Below are 18,936 nucleotides of genomic sequence, written 5' to 3'. Positions count from 1 at the left end.
GGCCTGTGCTGACACAGTTTCCACCGCCTTCTACTTATACTGTCCAAGTTATATTTTTAATGCTCCAACTTACTGATCGGTAATCAAGTAAAGAGTGTAAAAGCAACATTGCCAAGCATGTATTGTTTTGTGAGATTCACACCAGCCAATGCTGAGCCAGTATATACAATTAGAAACTGTCTAATATACTAAAGTGATCGCATTTGATGCAGTGTAGTTTTAATGTTGCAATGAAGTTGAAATGAAATAAAGTATCTTTATGAAACTGAGATCTGTCCTGTCCAGTCCAGTACGTGTTACCATTAAGGTGAGCAAATTGATAATGGCTCGTGAATAATAAATATTATTACAGTGTTGCGGTTTGCTCACACGAGTATCTGAGTCGTTCGTGGGTCCTTCGATTTCAGTTATTTTATATATGGCTACTCGAGGTCAACATGAGGCATCATAAGGTACGGGAGACATAAACCCGACACTCGATCGGTTTCAGTCTCATTGCGAATATATGGTAAATATTAACAGGAATGGAATAAACGAAAGTTAATAATTATCCCCCCTCGCTGATGTGACAGTGAATGGATCATTCTGCCTGTTTTGCACCAGTCTCACCTTGTTTCATCTAAGGTGTTGATTTACAACAGACAAGGCACAGACGACATATCTTCTGTAGGAATCCATCAGAAGTCACTGTGTCAGGTCCTTAAATTGTAATCCGATTTACCCAGTTACTTTATTCATTGTGTTTAGAATAATCTTAATAAGCGGCCGCAACTGAATTATCCGAACAGCTCGTGTGTGGTTTGAACATAAATGGGAAAACATTGCGCCACTAGTTCAAAATATGTGGAACTGATTAACTTATTTTCAGCAAGGAACCAACCCACTCAATGATTACAACATAATTACGGACGAGGGACACCATTCGGCTCACCATTGCATCCATCCGCAACGAAGCTGAAGCCACCCTCACGTTTCAGCTTCCAATTGCTTATTATTTTAATGAGTCCACATTCTTCGCCCCCACCACTGTCCAGCAGTCAGTTCTATGTGACGATAACGCTTTACCTGAAGAAACACTCCATTACCAGAAACCATTGCTGACATTTCCATGCTCAGTTTACGGGCACCAGACCTGGTATTCCATCCTTTCCCTCTCACATAAATTATTCCTGGTCTCTGGTGAAAAGTGTTAATGGGCTCTCCCGTTTCACAACTTTCTCTCTCATTTCACTCTTCCCAAGAAAACACAGACCAGGGCATTTCCTGATTCCCATAAACCTGTGCACTTAAATTAAATTTGTATCTTTGTTAAAAATGATTAAGTTGAAAACGACAGTGGGTGAAATTCTGCATCCGGAGCTTCCTTCTGACCATCGAAGGACACTGGAATCTGCTGTGCTGAATGAGCCGCTCCATGCGAGGTTGGAGGTTACAGGTTTCCAATACAGTTGCTAACGACAGGAAGAGGTTACTAAAAAAACCTCAACTTGGCTGCGTGTTTACTGCAATAACTGAGGCAATTCGTTGACTCCATATCGTGAACTGCCCTGTGAACATGGAGTCAGCACCAAACCCAAGATTATTGCGTACTCTTCAACATTGTCCTATGGAGGTTGCTGGAATAACTTTATTTCCGTAATCTTATCGTGACTGAATCAATGGAAAACGAGCCGATGGATTAATGGGAGAATGTTCCGTTCGGGGCTGCAGCTGTGAATTTACACCATGCGACGAATTCCTGACCCCACTGGTCCCGCGGAGCGTGTGTGTAACCTTAGCTGAACTGGGAATCTCTTGCTAATGATTGTTGCGCACAGTGAAAATTCCAATCACAGGACCGGAAATTGATTCTCTCCCAGCAGGAGGTGTCGGCAGAACTGCATTTGCAGCCGGCTTTCCTTGCAAGACAGAGAGGCCTTGGTTTGTTCTCAAAATAGTTGCTTTTTTTTATTGTTTAAAAGGTGTGTTCACTTTAAGGATTCCGCATTTTTAAAGAAATCTAAAATGATTGGCTGGAAACACTGGATTACTCAAAGAGAAATATTTGATTAAAAGTATGAACAACAAAGGATAGAACATAGAACTATTATTGTTTCGAAGACAAGCTGGGAAGTTTGGCCAAATTCAAAAGGCATTATTATTAAAGGCAAACTGAGATTAAATACTTTCGCGGAGACAAGTTAAAGATAAGACTAGCCAGGCCTTGGCCCTGAGCAGAGCTGTTTTTGTCGCAACAGCTTGTTTGAACCGTGGGGAGGAGAGACAATGGAAAACAACCCGCGCTTTGCTTTTGCATCAGCAAGAAGGGTATAAACGCCGTTATTTTAGTATTTCAACGAGACAGACCAGACACAGATCGGAAGAACACTAAGAATTATGTCAACCGAGGATTAACTCATCAGTCTTCCGAAGTAGAAAAAAAATGCCCAGTTTGAGTTTGGAGATGTATTATTAACTAAGTTGTACGTATCTCCATTTGTAAAACAATTGCGTTTTAATATAGATTAACAGAATGGATAGAAAAGTTTAAAGCCTTAGTTGGCCTTAGTTGGCCTTACCTATGGATTACCCTAAAGTGGAAAGGGAGTTTTTTGTAAACTGTACTACTTGCCTCTATTCTCACTTTCAGATATCTATTTTTGTACATGTCGCCGGCTCTCCACACTCTTTAAAGTTCCAGGACTGCTTTCAATTGCTAATATTGCATCTTCCCTTTTGATTTATTCCGCCAGAGATGTCGTGGCGGGTGGGGGTGGGGGGAAGACGAAAATATAGCCTCATTTGAAAACATCAGGTTCAATTGTAAGTGAGGGAACGCATCTGGAATAATTAGTCTAGTTCGTGTTATAACGCTTGAATGTTCCAGCGGACCATTGCTGGAGCAAACTGCGGCTAACTAGGCTGACGTGACGTCTCACGGTCCACACCGAAATGTCAGGAATATCTTGCAATAGCAATCGGAACCAAGGTAGGACAGTCAGCCCATTGAACCTGTTCCTACATCCAATTAGATCATGGCTGATCTGTACCTTAAATCATTTTACTCCTCTTTGAATAATATTCTTTGTTACCGTTACCTAACAAAATTCTATCAATTTCATTCTTGAGAATTTTAATTGACCCATTACCTATATATTTCTGGGGAGAGTTTTCTAGATTTCCACTTTCCTTTATGTGAAACATTCAGCGAAGCAAAGGTAAGTACTGCCCTTAATCTTTATAATGCAGGCAGCTTTCAGTTACTCCCCAAGCGAGATCTCTGACATTAGTCAGTTTGCTGCCCACTGTCGCATCAAGAACGTTACCGACACGCTATGCCATAATAAGACAGTTGTGTTCTAACAACAACAAGATCTTGCATTTATATAACGCATTTAACCAGACAAATGTCCAAGGCACTTATTGGAAGCTCAATCAGGTTTAAAATGAACACCAAGCCAAAAAATGAGAGATCAGGAAGGCAGGTTAAAAGCTTGATCAAACAGGTAGAATTTAAGGTGGGTCTTAACGGAGGAGAGGTGGGATAATGCTGCGGTTTTCGGATGGAATTTCGGAGTTCAGGGCCTCGACGGCTGAAGGCCCGATCGCCAATTGTGGGGAAAAGAGAGTGGAAAATTCGCAAGAGGCCACAGTCAGAGGAGCACAGAGGAACTCAACGGGGTGCTGGGTGAACGGGACTTGACGTGGGTTAGGGTCGGGATAGACTATTTTTGGATAAACTGGAATTGATGACGTATGACGAGTGGGAGGCAACCAGAAAAACATGGAAATAGTGGAATCTGGAGATAAGAAAACCATGGATGAGAGTTTGGGCAGCAGATGAGCTGAGAGAGGGATGGAAATCAGTAACATTATGGAACTGGAAGTAAATGGATTAGTAATAGGTGGTGGGTTTGGAAGCTCAATATGGGGTCCCACACGACGGCAACGTTTTGAACGTTGGGATTCAGCTTGAGATAATGGCTGGGAAGAGGATGCCATCGAAGGCTCGGCTTCGGGCATTGTGGCGGGAGCTGAAGACCATACCTTCAGTCGATTTCTGGTTTGAGAGCAGGAGTAATAGGGGGAGATGGGTTCTCATAGATTCACAGAATCAAAGAATGGGTACAGTAGGGAAGAAGGCCATTTGGCCTGTCGAGCCCGTGCCAGCTAGTCCCACACCCCAGCCCTTTCCTCATAACCCTGTAACTTATCTTCATCGCCTGGCACCACCCCCGTTCTCAACAACGATTTGAAGATTATGGGCAGTACCCCCGTGATTTCTTCCGTCACTTCCCTCAGCGTCCCAGAATGCATCCCATCCGGTCCTGGTTATTTATCTGCATTAAGTACAACCAGCCTTTCTAGTAACTCGTCTTTATCAATGTTTATCCCATGCACTGTCTCTTCTACGACCTAATTTGCTATGTCTATGGCAGCATCTGCTTCCTTGTTGAAGACAAATGCAAAGTACTCATTTATTAACTCAACCATTCCCTCTGCTGTCATGCACTGGTCTGCTTTTAGTCCATAATCGGCCCCACACCTCCTCTTACTATTAATTTACATTTAAATGCATATAGAAGACCTTTGTATTAAGTTTGATGTCAGCTGTCATTCTATTCTCATACCTTCTCTTTGCCCCTCTTATTTTCTTTTCACTTTGAACTTTCTATATTTATCTTGATTCTCGGTCATTCGTGCTCTTTTTTTGCTTCGTCTTACTTTCTATCTCTTTCATCGTCCAGGGTGCCCTGGCTTTAGTTGCGCTTCCTTTCCCACCAGTGGGAATGTACCTCGACTATACCCGAACTATTTGCTCGTTAAAGCCAGACCAATGTTCCACTCCAGTTTCCCTGCTAATCTTTGATTCATATCACGATTTCCTTCTCCATAGATGTTGCCTGACATGCTGAGCATTTGCAGCATTTTCTGTTGTTAGTTCCTATTTGCATGATTTGATCATGTCTGGCATCTCGATAGTGTATTACCTTCTTCATTGACCAAGTATCCATTGAGATTGCATTGTGTGGGCATGAACTAACCAGAAGAGATTCCACTCTTTAAACTTACAGATCATTTGTCAGCAGCAGCCAATACCATTCCTATATACTTCACACAAAGCTTTTATTGTGCAGTAAATGACATGCCCCCTTTTTCATTGGTGATCGCAGGATTGAAGGATAGAGTGCAAGTCTATACTCAACAATTGTTCTCAAAATCTAACTAATAAACCATGACTGGCGATCAGTCTGGAGCACTGGAGTTCACAGGCTGTGTGAACCGCTGCATAAATTGAGCGCCAATCCTCTGCCTGGTCCCTCTGATCCATTGTGCCAATGGCTATTGCAAATGGGCCATCCTGGATCTGCAGCTTTGTTTCTGGATGGGAGCTGGGTGCTGGATCTGGGTTCTCCCACATGTTGCTGCTGCCTCTCCATGCGCTTCATAGCCAAATAAATAACTCGGTCAGCATCTAGCTGGATGGTGCACCACAAACCCTCCATGTCTCCCTCATGAGAATGACTGGAATAGCAGGCTATCCGATCCTGTTCCAGGTATGGTGCAGAACTGATATCCAAAATTCTCGTGTTTTACTAGGTAAGTGAGCACACTCTCCCAGGATGTGGTATCCCCCTTAATTCAGTCTGTGAATTGTGTGAAATAAAAACAGGAAATGCTGGAAATACTCAGCAAGCCAGGTAGCATATGTGAATAGAGAAACAGAGGTAACATTCCCGGTCGATGACGTTTCGTCAGAAGGAACGAAAGTAAGAAGTCAACATGTCCAAGCGTTCATGGGATGGACACAAATGAAACACTGCAACACATAGAAGCATAGAAACATAGAAAATAGGTGCAGGAGTAGGACATTCGGACCTTCGAGCCTGCACCACCATTCAATAAGATCATGACTGAACATTCACCACAGAACTTATTTCCTTTCGCTCCATACCCTTTGACCCCTTTAGCCGTAAGGGCCATATCCAACTCCCTCTTGAATATATCCAACGAACTGGCAGAATAACTCTCTGCGGAAGAGAATTCCACAGGTTAACCAATCTCTGAGTGAATAAGTTTCTCCTCATTTAGGTCCTTAATGGCTTATCCTTACACTGTGACCCCTGGTTCTGGACTCCGCCAACATCGGGAACATTCTTCCTGCATCTAACCTGTCCAGTCCCGTCGGAATTTTATATGTTTCTATGAGAGCCCCTCTCATTTTTCTACACTCCAGTGAATACAGGCACAGTCTATCCAGTGTCTCCTCATATGTCAGTCCTGCCATCCCTGGAATCAGTCTGGTGAACGTTCGCTGCACTCCCTCCATAGCAAGAACCCAATTCCTCACATTTGGAGAACAAAACTGAACACAATATTCCAAGGCCTCACCAAGGCCCTGTACAACTGTACAACTGCAGCAAGACCTCCCTGCTCCTATACTCAAATTCCCTAGCTCTGAAGGCCAACATGCCATTTGCCTTCTTCACCGTCTGCTGCACCTGCATGCCAACCTTCAATGACTAATGTACCATGACACCCAAGTCTCGATGCACCTCCACTTTTCATAATCTGCCGCAATCAGATAATATTCTGCCTTCATGTTTTTGCCACCAAAGTGGATAACCTCGCATTTATCTACATTATTCTGCATCTGCCATGCATTTGCTCACTCATCCAACCTGTCCAACTCAACCTGCAGCCTCTTAGCAGCCTCCACACAGCTCACACCGCCACCCAGCTTAGTATCATCTGCAAACTTGGAGATATTACACTCAATTCCTTCATCTAGATCATTGATGTATATTGTAAATAACTGGGGTCCCAGCACTGAGAGCTGCAGCACCCCACTAGTCACTGCCTGCCATTCTGAAAAGAGTCCGCTTATCCCGACTCTCTGCTTCCTGTCTGCCAACCAGTTCTCTATCCACGTCAATACATTACCCCCAATACCATGTGCTTTAATTTTTCATACCGATCTCTTGTGCAGGACCTTGTCAAAAGCGTTTTGAACGTCCAAATACACCACATCCACTGGTTCTTCCTTGTCCACTCTATTAGTTACATCCTCAAAAAATTCTAGAAAATTTGACAAGCATGATTTCCCTGTCATTAATCGATGTTGCCTGTCACTGCTTTCCAAATGCGCTGCTAGTTCATCTTTAATAATTGATTCCAAAATTTTCCCCACTTCTGATGTCAGGCTAACCAGTCTATAATTCTGCGTTTTCTCTTTCCCGCCTTTCTTAAAAAGTGGTGTTACATTAGCTACCCTCCAGTGCATAAGAACTATTCCAGAGTCGATAGAATGTAAGAAAATGATCACCAATGCAACCACTATTTCTAGCGCCACTTCCTTAAGTACACTGGGATGCAGACTCAGGCCCTGTGGATTTATCGGCCTTAATCCCATCAATTTCTCTAACACAATTTCCTGACGAATAAGGATTTCCTTCAGTTCCTCCTTCTCGCTAGACCCTCGGTCCTCTAGTATTTCCGGAAGCATATTTGTGTCTTCCTTCGTAAAGAGAGAACCAATGTATTTGTTCAATTGGTCTGCCATTTCTTTGTTCCCTATTATAATTTCACCTGATTCTGACTGCAAGGGACCTACGTTTGCCTTCACTAATCTTTTTTCTCTTCAAATACCTGTAGACGCTTTTGCAGTCAGTTTTTATGTTCCTAGCAAGCTTTCTCTCATATTCTATTTTTCCCCTTCTAATTAAACCCTTTGTCCTCCTCTGCTGAATTCTAAATTTCTCCCAGTCCTCAGGTTTGCTGCTTTTTCTGGCCAATTTATATGCCTCTTCCTTGGATCTAACACTATACCTAATTTTCCTTTTCAGCCATGGTTGAGCCACCTTCCCCGTTTTATTTTTACTCCAGACAGGGATGTACAATTGTTGAAGTTCATCTATGTGATCTTTAAATGTTTGCCATTGCCTATCCCCCGTCGACCCTTTAAGTTTCATTCGCCAGTCTATTCTAACCACTTCACGTCTCATACTATCAAAGTCACCTTTCCTCATGTTCAGGTCCCTAGTCTCTAAATTAACTGTGTCACTCTCCATCTTAATAAAGAATTCTACCATCTTATGGTCACTCTTCCCAAGGGGCCTCGCACAACAAGATTGCTACTTCGTCCTTTCTCGTTACACATCACCCAGTCTAGGATGGCCAGCCTCTAGTTAGTTCCTCGAGATATTGGTCTCAAAAAACATCCGTAATAGATTCAAGGAAATCCTCCTCCACCGTACTGCTACTAGTTTGGTTAGCCCAATCTATATGTAGATTAAAGTCGCCCATGATAACTGCTGTGCCTTTATTGCATCCCTAGTTTCTTGTATGATGCTCTCCCCAACCTTACCACTACTGTTTGCTCATCTGTATACAACCAATTCCCACTAGCGTTTTCTGCCCTTTGGTATATCGCCGCTCTACCCATACAGATTCCACATCATCCAACCTAATGTCCTTCCTTGCTATCGCATTAATTTTTTCTCTAACCAGCAATGCTAACCCACCTCCTTTTCCTTTCTGTCTATGCTTCCTGCATGTTGTATACCCCTGGAGTTTGAGTTCCCAGCCTTGGTCACCCTCGAGCCATGTCTCAGGTTCACGAATTCCTGAGCCACTTTCCCAATTCACGATTGCTCAATTTGTAGCGACCTGTTAACAATTTCAAATGCTCAGACAAAACTAGCTATATTGCATTCTTCTTTAAAATTTGATTTATTAATGTGGTCGGTGCTATGCTTCCTCAAATAAAAGGGCCAGAGAAGATAATGCACCGATCCCTTTCAGTTCAAGAGCAGAGCAATTATTTTTCACCTTCTCATTGGACTCATTGGCCTGAATCCCTTTGTCCTGAGCCTTCAATTCTTGTCACACCCTCTATTAAGTGCTGTCTTTCTCTTCTTCCTCTCTGCATCACTAACTTTCTGATTGTACCTCAAACTCTGCATCAACTGTCCCTTCTGCTGCTAATCTGTCAAACGCCAGCTCGCTTTATTTTAATTGACACAGGTGTCAGCTTTGGCGCAGTGGCCAAACGATCTGTAAAGTAGTCCACCTCAGACGATTCTTCTGAACCCTGATTTACATTTTCCAGCTCTTAAGTGAATTTCACCTCTGATAGGTCAATTTCCTGCAATTTTAGCCATTAACATAAACTGCAAGATCCTCATGTGACGGCACAGTCAGAAGTTGCTTAAAGTGCACAAGGATAACATATATTTGTAAATGCATAAGGCAGAAAAATGTAAAATGTAGTCATAATCTTCTCTATTTCATTGAAGTAAATGTGCAGTAAGACAGCAATTGTGCCACCAGAAGTGTGTGTCCTTTACTACGTAATTCGATTGATCAAAGTGTCTCATAGCCTTTTAACCCGGAGGGTCTGGTTTGAGTAATGACCGCCTTACATAATATGGCTCCTTTGCTTTCTTGAGCAGCTCGTTGGCGGTTGAGTGAGTTGTCCCAGCTGCGAGAATTTTACATATTGGGTTTGAAAGAGTTCCTGATTGAAGAGATTGCCTCACGCAGTTTTCCCCAAAGCTGGTGGCAACAACTTTGGTAATTGCTGCGACGAATACTCATATTCCAACAAGTAAAAGAGTGGGAATATTCCTCTGGGCTGCTTGCATTGACATAATGGATGTATTGTAATCTCTGACTCAAGACTTCAAAGCCGTGGCAACAGGTTTCCAGGAGCCATCAAGAGAGACATCTATTGTCCAAAGCTTACCCTTAGGGTCAGGCCTTCAGAGCCTGAGACATATCCACACCATCCCCAAATAACAGAATTGCGATCGGAATATATCAAACCCACAGTGTCTGCAGCAGGAGCAACGCCAGCACTGTTACTCTGTTACTGGGACCTGAAGTGTTGTTATCAATAGTTATGTTGGGCGTAGAGTCCCGACACTAATCCTTCAACCAGTAATCAGACCTGTGCACAATGGTTAACGTCATGTTCCATCAATGGAGCAGTGAAATGAGGAGTAGTTAGTACATTGTACATGCAACGAAGTGGGAAATAATGCAGTCAAATATTGTCATTTATTTAAGGACACAGAGTTCTGTATTCTTTTTGCCATTATCAATATAAATGCAGGCCAAAATATGCTTTAATTAACTTTTCAATTGCTACAATTCGCGCTGGTCGAAAATGTGCCTCTCTGACCTCTCTGATAGAAAGGGCATATAACTAGGTCCTCCGCCTCTCACCCCCTCCCCCCATCTGAGTAATTGTGGTTTTAAATGTATTCATGGGATGTGGGCTTCGCTGGTATAGCCAGCATTTATTGCCAATCTCTAACTGCCCTTGAAAACGAGGTGGTAGGCCGCTTTCTTGACCCGCTGCAGTCTGTGTGCTGAAGGTATTCCACAGTGCTGTTAGGGAGGGAGTTGCAAAATTTCAATCCAGCGACTATGAAGGAACAGCGATTTATTTCCAACTCAGGATGATGTGTGACTTGAAGGGGAACTTGGAGGCAGTGGTATTGCAATGCACCTGGTGCATTTGTCCTTCACGGATTTGGGAGATGCTGTCGAAGTAGCCTTTGCGAGTTCTTGCAGTGCATCTTGTAAATGGTACACACGCAGCCATGGTGCGCCGGTGGAGGGTGTGAATGCTTAAAGTGTTGCCACTGAAGCAGACTGCTTTGTCCTGGATGGTGTTGAGCTTCTTGAGCGTCGTTAGAACTACACTCATCCAGGCATGTGAAGAGTCGTCCATCACACTCTTGATTTGTGGCATGTAGATGGTGGAAAGACTTTGGGGAGCCAGGTAGTGAGTCATCCGTTGAAATATAGCCCAATTCTGACCGGCTCTTGTTGCCTCAGTATTTATGTGGCTGATTCAGTTAAGTTTCTGGTCAATGGTAACGCCCAGGTTGTTGGCGGTCAGGAATTCAACGTTGGAAATGGCATTGACTGTCAAGTGGATTTGGTTAAACTCTCACTTGCTTGAAATAATCATTGCCTGGCACTTATACGGTGCAAATGTTGCTTACCATTTATCAGCCCAAGCCTGAATGTCATCCAGTTCTTGCTGCATGCGGGGACAGAATGTATCATTATCTGAAGAGTTGCAAATAGAACTGAACACTGTGCACACATCAATGGACGCCCACTCTTTTGAAGGGAAGGTCATTCATGAAGCATCTGAAGGTAGTTGGACCTAGGGCAGTGCCCTGAGAAACTCCTGCAGTGATGGCCTGGGGCTGAAATGATAGGCCTCAAAAAACAACAATCATCTTTCATTCTGCTAGGTATGACTCCAGCCCAGAGAGGCTTCCTCCTGATTCCCATTGTCTTCAATTTTAATGGGTTCCTTGATGGCACACGCAGTCAAATATTGCCTTTCTCTAAAGAGCACTCATTCAAGCATCACCTCTGGATTTCAGCTCTTCTGTCCATTTGTGGGCCAAGGCTGTAGTGAGGTCTGGAGCTGAGTGGTCCTGGTGGATCCCAATCTGAGCTTTGGTGGACAGCATATAGGAGATTAAGTACAACTTGATAGCACTGTTGATGGCCTCTTCCATCACTTTGCTGATAATTGAAAGGTAGCTGATGATTGTGAAATAAACGTATTGGAGTTGTCCTCTTTTTTGCGGATAGAAGATACCTGAGCAATTTCCACTTTATTGGGTAGATGCCAGTGTTGTAGCTATACTGCAGTAGTTTGGCTATAGGCAGGAATTGTTCTGGAGCACAATTCTGCACCACCTCAGTCGGGATATTGTTGGGGCCCGTAGCCCTGCTAGACACTGATTCAGGTGATGTGGATAAAAATTTATATGGAATAAAATAACCACCTTGGAACCACGATCTTAACACATCTCAGTTGTGTGTAAGGTAAAAGAAGCATTCCCAACATTGCAAGCCACCAGCGCACGTTAATCACAAACGTGTTTTATTTCGAACATTAATCATAACATTTGGTGAATCTCTGCCTGAGCTCTTCTCTCAAAAGCTGCCTTTCCGATGATTTTGTTATGTTACCATTTTCGATTTGAGACAGTCCATTTGCCACTGTCCATGGTAAGATGAACCAGTGAAATGTGGGAATGGGGCAAAAAAGAAAAATCACTGCGATCGTGCTATTATTGTAAAATATAATTGACTATTTAAGAGAATGCTGGGATGGGGTGGAGTGCGGGCTAGCGATGCTATTGGAATATGTCATCCCTTAAAGGGTAGAGACAAGGTAAACGTCAATATGTTTAACATGGTCATAGATTTACAATTACAAGAGGGTACCGTCTGAAGGGGGGCATTGAACAGACAATTTAGCTCTAACTACTTTAGGCGAAGATGAGGAGTGGATGGAATGGTTTTCCAATGGAGGTAATGGAGACTTATTGTATCAATAATTCAAGAGAAATAATTTGATAGAGTCGTTCCCTAAATATGCAAATTAATTGTGTAACCGTAGCAATAATGCAATACAGTTGCAACAAGTTCACTTTCTGATGCTGATGTTTTGCTTCCAATTTAGTTTTGGGACTGTATATTTATTATTGACCACGGTGGGATGAGATACCAGCTGAAATGTGGGAGGGGGCTGAAAGTGAAAGCGAACGCCCAATTATTGAAAAATATAAGACACCACTGAAGGGATGGATGGGGGTGGGGGTGGGGGGTCTTATAACAGTGTTTCAAATCCAAATGGCATCAATACGTTTAATATGGTTATAGATTTACAATAAGATGAGGGCATAGTCTCAAAAGCGGTGTTGGAAACACAGTTTAGATCTAAGTATTTTAGGCGAAGGTGATGAGTAAATGGAATGACCGTCCAATGGAGGAAAGCGGGTTGATTGTAGCAACAAATCCAAGAAGAGTAATTTCATGAAGTGGTAGTGAGAAATGAACCTTTCCGAAACACTGGCAGCGGCCAGAGGAATGAGGTATGTTTGGTTGTGCCGCATCCAATCTTATGTTCCGATTTTTCCGTGTACTTTCAGTCAAAGAGTCGCCATTGGCTGCATAACTCACCTACCTTCTTACCGTTTTATGGAGACCATTAGCAAAGTTTAGAATAGTTCTCATTAGGGGCGACGTAATCCTATAGCGGTCAAACTAATGCAATAATGTTGTACCAAATGACTCAAGTTATATTGTGAGCTTGGCTCAGGGGAGGCATTCTGAACTTTGACTTATATCTCAGTCCCACTGCCAGATCTGAGCAACTAATGCATACCAGCACGTTGCTCCTGGACAGAGAGGGCGCTCCAGTTTGAAACGTATCGCCTTTCTTGCGGGACCTTAAATCATGGCTACCATTGCCTGTTCAAATGGATGTGTAGAACCCATGTCATTATTTGAAGCAACTCAGATGAGTTTTCCCGATATCCTAACCAACATTCTTCCCTCAACCAACACTACTGGGCATTTACCTCATTGCTGTTTGGGGAAAACTATTCGCAAAATTGGCAGTCCAATGTGCCTGCATTGCAGGAGTGGCCACGTTTCATTGGCTGTGAGAACTTTGGGACGTCCCGAGGACGCGAGGGACGTTATATAAATGCATGTGCTGTTGTTTCCAGAAATTTTCACGCTGTTTCAATCCTACGCCTGGAGCGAATCCATTCCAGCTCACAGAGAACCCATCAGGGGAACTCGAGAGGAAGATTAGAAAGGATGACGACCATTCGGCATCTGGAGCATTCCAGCGACGATGCGAGGCTTGGCGTGTCGACTACGATCACCTTCGAGAACAAATATGAGTTCTGTGGATACAGCTTCAAGATCGTTCGATTCATCAATGCTAATCTTGGCTATTCTGCATATGTCTGGGAAGCTGTAAGTCAAATGGATTAACCGGATAGAGGAAACGTCGGCCTGTCACGTCTTATTTATTTAAAGAAAAAATTACCGTTTACTCTGTCTCTGTTCTAAGTTACAGTTTGAAATGTTTCTTATTTTCTGAAACAAGATGCTGGGTTTGGAGAATATGTTACCGATCTGGCACATCTTGTCCAAAGTACGTTGTGTGGCTGGCTGGTACGTGCATTTCTCAAATACATTTCAAACAGACAATATATATTTCTCTGATCTCAATTCTTCGTTTTAACAAGGTTTTGAGGCTCAGTGAAGCTGATTAATAATCTGCCCTCACTGATGGGGTGTTTTATATTTCCACCCTCCAATTTCCCGCGCTCCTGGAGTTCTGACCTGTGCTGCTCCACAATTGCCCGCTGTTTCCTCGCGCGAAATTGCTATTCTCCGCGCGAGGTCTGAGGCGAAATGCCGACAGAGGCCGTGGACATTGTTGCTGAGAGCGAAGCTCTCCTCACAGTGCTAGCTCTATGGAGCAAGGTCATTGGCTGGTACTCACGACGGTTGGTAACGCAGTACAGACCAGGACTGAAAACCGAGACCTTCTCGTTCTCTGAGACTCGATACCACAACCAGTGCTGCATCTTCACATTGAGTCGTCGGTGTAGCTTTGACTGTGTTCCGTATATCTGCATCATGTGAGTGCGGATGGGGGCAACGGGTTAGATCAATTCTGGGACTCGTTGCATCAGCAGGAGAGAGCCAGAACACACTATGATTCGACTCACCAGTGCTGATCTGAATCCTTTGGGAGGTGGGCGATAGTGTCCAAATGACAACAGTTCGCAGGAGCCTCCTTTATCTCTGTAGGGCATTAGTTGTTCCCATTTCCCAGCTTCCGTTAACAGCAGACGTCTGGATCTAAAACAGTTGCATCGCTTTGCGAATAAGTTAATCTTAACGTACATGAGTTTCATCTTTTCAGGGGCTTGCTCTTTGCCGGTACTTTGAGAGGGAGAACATCAGTTTTAATGGCAAGAAAGTAATTGAGCTGGGATCGGGCACTGGAATCGTAGGGATTTTAGCCACCCTACTTGGTAAGTGAATTGGTGGAAGTTAACTGCCTTGGTGATGTCTGAAAGGAACACGGGCAATAATGAGAAGGCGTGTCTGTATCGGGAAAGGCGTGTTACCAGTCCGAGAGTGTTGGAGGATGCTGACTTAGCTCCGCCCACACACACACCCCACCCCCACCCCCACCTCTACCTCCCCCCACCCTCCCTCGCCCCTGGTAAACGTAGATTGGGAAAACTCAGTCTCCTTGCTGTTTAGTGTTCATACCATCTTCGAAGAGAATGTAAATGAAGCCTAAAAGATTTCCGAACGAGATGTCCATCTCTTCTCTTCTGAATGGAAAAGATTCCATGGCACTATTTCAAGAAAAACATGTCCGTTCTCCTGGTGTACTGCCCAACGTTTATTTCTCAACCACCATCACCATAAACTGGTTACCTGTCCATTTCTATTGCTGTTAGTGTGAACTTATGCGCAGATTGGCCACTGAGCAGGCGTAGTTTGGCAATGGATCGGACTGCCAACTCACCTGGCCAGGCAGCTAACTTAAAAATCAGATCAGACATTGTAGCATTGCCTTCCTAAACCTCTCTTTTCTCCTTTAATATGCTCTTTAAAACTTGCCTCTTTAACGAAGTTGGTCGTAAAATCCCCTTATATGGCTTGGTGTCCATTTTGTTCCTGTAAAGCGCCTTGGGCCACTTGGCTACAAGAACGGCGATATATAAATGCAAGTTGTTGTTGTCGTTGTTGTTGCTGCTTTATACGAATCCTCAATAAATTCAGCCAACGCCATCCGAGTATACAACGATTAAATGAGCCAAGCTTTGAGCCTGTCAGCAAAAAAGGTGACATTTAATTGGTTCTATCAGCAGATGCCAATTGAAACTTCAGTAATTATTGAGCATGTAACACATAAGAGGTTACTGCACACGATAAAAGGTCACGAGGTTGGGGGTTAATATATGAGCATGGATAGAGGATTGGCTAACATACAGAAAACAGAGAGTCATGATTAATAAGTCATTTTCCAGTTGGCAAACAGTGACTAGTGGGGTGCTGCAGGGATCGGTGCTGGGTTATCAGCTATTTACAATCTATATTAATGACTTGGATGAAGAGACCGAGTGTAATGTAGGCAAGTATGCTGATTATACAAAAATGAGTGGAAAAGATAATTGTGAGGAGGACACAAAAAATCTGCAAAGGGATATAGACAGGCTAAGTGAGTGGGCAAAAGTTTTGCAGATGGAGTATAATGTGGGAAACTGTGAGGTTATCCACTTTGGCAGGAATAATAGAAAACAACTAATCATTTACATGGAGAAAAATTGCGAAGTGCTGCAGTACAGAGACACCGAGGGCTCCTTGTGCATGAAACACAAAACTTTAGTATGCAGGTACAGCAATAATCCGGAAGGATAATGGAATGTTGGCCTTTATTGCCAGGGGGTAGAGTATAAAAGCAGAGAAGTCCTGCTACAACTGTACAGTGTATTGATGAGGCCATACCTGGAGTACTGCATACAATTTTGGTCTCCGTATTTAAGGAAGGATATACTTGTTTTGGAGGCTGTTCAGACAAGGTTCACTAGGTTGATTCCGAAGATGAGGGGGTTGACTTATTAAAATAGGTTGAGTAGGTTGGGCCTATACACATTGGAGTTCAGAAGAATGAGAGGTGATTTAATTGAAACTGATAAGATAATGCCGGGGCTCGACAAGGTGGATGCAGAGAGGATATTTCCACTCATAGAGGAAACTAAAACTAAGGGACATAGTCTCAGAATAAGGGACCGTCCATTTAAAACTGAGATGAGCAGAAATTTCTTCTCTCAGAGGGTTGTAAATCTATGGAATTCTCTGCCCCAGAGAGCTGTGCAGGCTCTGTCATTGAATATATTTAAGGCGGAGTTAGACAGATTTTTGAGTGTAAAGGGAGTAAAGGGTTATGGGGAGCGGGCAGGGAAGTGGAGCTAACTCTATGATCAGATCAGCCATGATCTTATTGAATGGCGGAGCAGGCTCGACGGGCCAAATGGCCTACTCCTGCTCCTATTTCTTATGTTCTTATGTAAGTGGGATCTAGTGACAGACATCCATAAATGATAAAAAGAATGATACAGTATCCAGCTGGTACAATGTCATTGTGTCTTAGATTCTGTGAATCCAAAGCTCACCTTCTGACGATTGGGATCAAAAATGCAATGATAACAAGTTGCATTTATATGGCCCCAATAAATGATGAAATGTCCCAAGATGCTTCACGGGAGCGTAATCAGGCAAAGGTTGACACATAGCCAAAGAAACAGATATTAGGATGGGCAACGAAAAGCTAAGTGAAATACGTAGTTTGAAATACCGTCTTAAAGGAGGAGATAGAGCTTGAGAGGTTTAGGCAAGGAAATCCAAAGCTTTTGGCTTAGACAGCTGAAGGCATGGTGGCCAAAGCTATGTTGGTGGGCGTGAGGCACGCTCCACATGCTACAGTTGAACGAACGCAGAGTTCTTATGGGTTGTACGGCTGGAGAAGTTTACAGAGATCGTGAGCGGCGAGGCCAAGGAGGGGCTCGAGCACGAGGGTGAGAATTGTTAAAGAACTACTGTATTGAACGACTGAAAGATTACTAGACCTAATGGTTGATCAGTGGTTTGTAAATATTTCCAAGTTCTTCTAACGTCCCTGAAACATATACACGGAATTCGGCATTACACTGTTGACGGGCAGGTCCGGGTCCCTAGGCATGAGCTGAGAGACAGATTGCTTCCCGATCTATTGGCTGCTGTGTGATTGACACGAATGATTCTATATACCTGACCGATACTAATCCACGCATCCAACGGCTCAAAATTTGTGACTTGGCAAGGTTATAATTATCACTGCAAAGTACAATTCTTGTGAAGTGAAGTGAATTGTGCCAGTAACTTGTTTCTGCCAATTTGGGACATTCTCTGTGTAAACTGCTTTTCATATCTAAGCTGAGCTGAATGCTTTCGTGCTTTCAGCCGTTGCACCGAGGAATATGACCCCAAAATTAACGAAATGTTTACGTATTGTTGGCGTGGACAAGTGAGTCGAGGTGCTGTAATCGAACCTCTGTATCCGTATGTTACGAGGGGGTAACACCGATCCCATATCCCCATACATTGACGCCGTTACATTTTGCTCTGTGATTACAATATAGGATCAGCAGTCGAGGACAAACCGAAATGGACATGGCTTTTTTTCTCTCTTGTCAGGTGGAGATGTTACCATAACAGATAAACCGAACATCATGACACAAATAGAAAACAATGTCTGCATCAACATCCCCACTGCATGTAGACAACGTATAAAAGTCCGTCCCCTGAAATGGGGTGAAGACCACACTAACTTTCTTACCGACTATGACTTCGTCCTGGGTTCGGACATTGTATACAGCTCAGTTACCTACCCGGCGCTCGTAGAAACATTGCGCCATCTCGTCAAACAAGGCGGTGCAATTTACCTCTCTACCGAAATACGAGAAAAGAATGGCTCCACCTCTTTTCACGAGGAGCTTCTACCTCAGCATTTTAACTGCCAGGTTGTTGACAATTTAGAGGACAAAGATATTATTGTGTACAAAATGACCAAAATTGCGACAAGTCCCGGGGATGGACTCCTAACTGAAAATAAATAATCTGCTGGTTACTCTAACCTGACCTTGGTATTGAGCGAGCTTCCCTATCACTAGCATTTTAAATTATAGACGAAATATTGAACATCCATTGTTTAAATGTAACCCCATCTCCCATGCTCCCTTTCTACCACGTGAAGGGACATCCCGCGCGCCGAATGCTCTCTGATATCTCGGCCAGGGGCCTATTTGTTCTGCATGAGGATAGTTGGATCACGTAGGCAAACCTTATCACAATGCGCTTGTAAAGTGGTAATGAGATTAACGACACACGGGTCTTCAGTTCCAAGTACAGCATGGTAAATTATGCAATTCATTGTAATATATCTGGTAATTTGTGAGCTGGAACCAGTAAAATGTCGAGGGAAACTTACGATTACAGCCAAATGTCCCAATGTTGCTGCAGGCCACTCCAGTCCCACACAGCATGATTGAC

The 18,936-nt window shown here is 43.4% G+C and overlaps 1 protein-coding gene across 1 annotated transcript; it reads left to right on the top strand.

Moving 5' to 3' along the window:
• The first annotated feature begins 13,629 nt into the window (after positions 1–13,629).
• Positions 13,630–18,503, top strand: LOC139262715 (EEF1A lysine methyltransferase 3-like). Its single transcript, XM_070877868.1, has 3 exons — positions 13,630–13,791; positions 14,753–14,864; positions 18,082–18,503. Exons 1-3 carry the CDS (start codon positions 13,630–13,632, stop codon positions 18,501–18,503), a joined length of 696 nt encoding a protein of 231 aa, XP_070733969.1.
• The last annotated feature ends 433 nt before the right edge of the window (positions 18,504–18,936 follow it).

This window comes from Pristiophorus japonicus, chromosome 4 (assembly GCF_044704955.1).
Source record: "Pristiophorus japonicus isolate sPriJap1 chromosome 4, sPriJap1.hap1, whole genome shotgun sequence".
Lineage (NCBI taxonomy): Eukaryota > Metazoa > Chordata > Chondrichthyes > Pristiophoridae > Pristiophorus > Pristiophorus japonicus.
The sequence above is the reverse complement of the archived record's forward strand: the minus strand, read 5'-3'. Positions and strand labels throughout refer to the sequence as shown.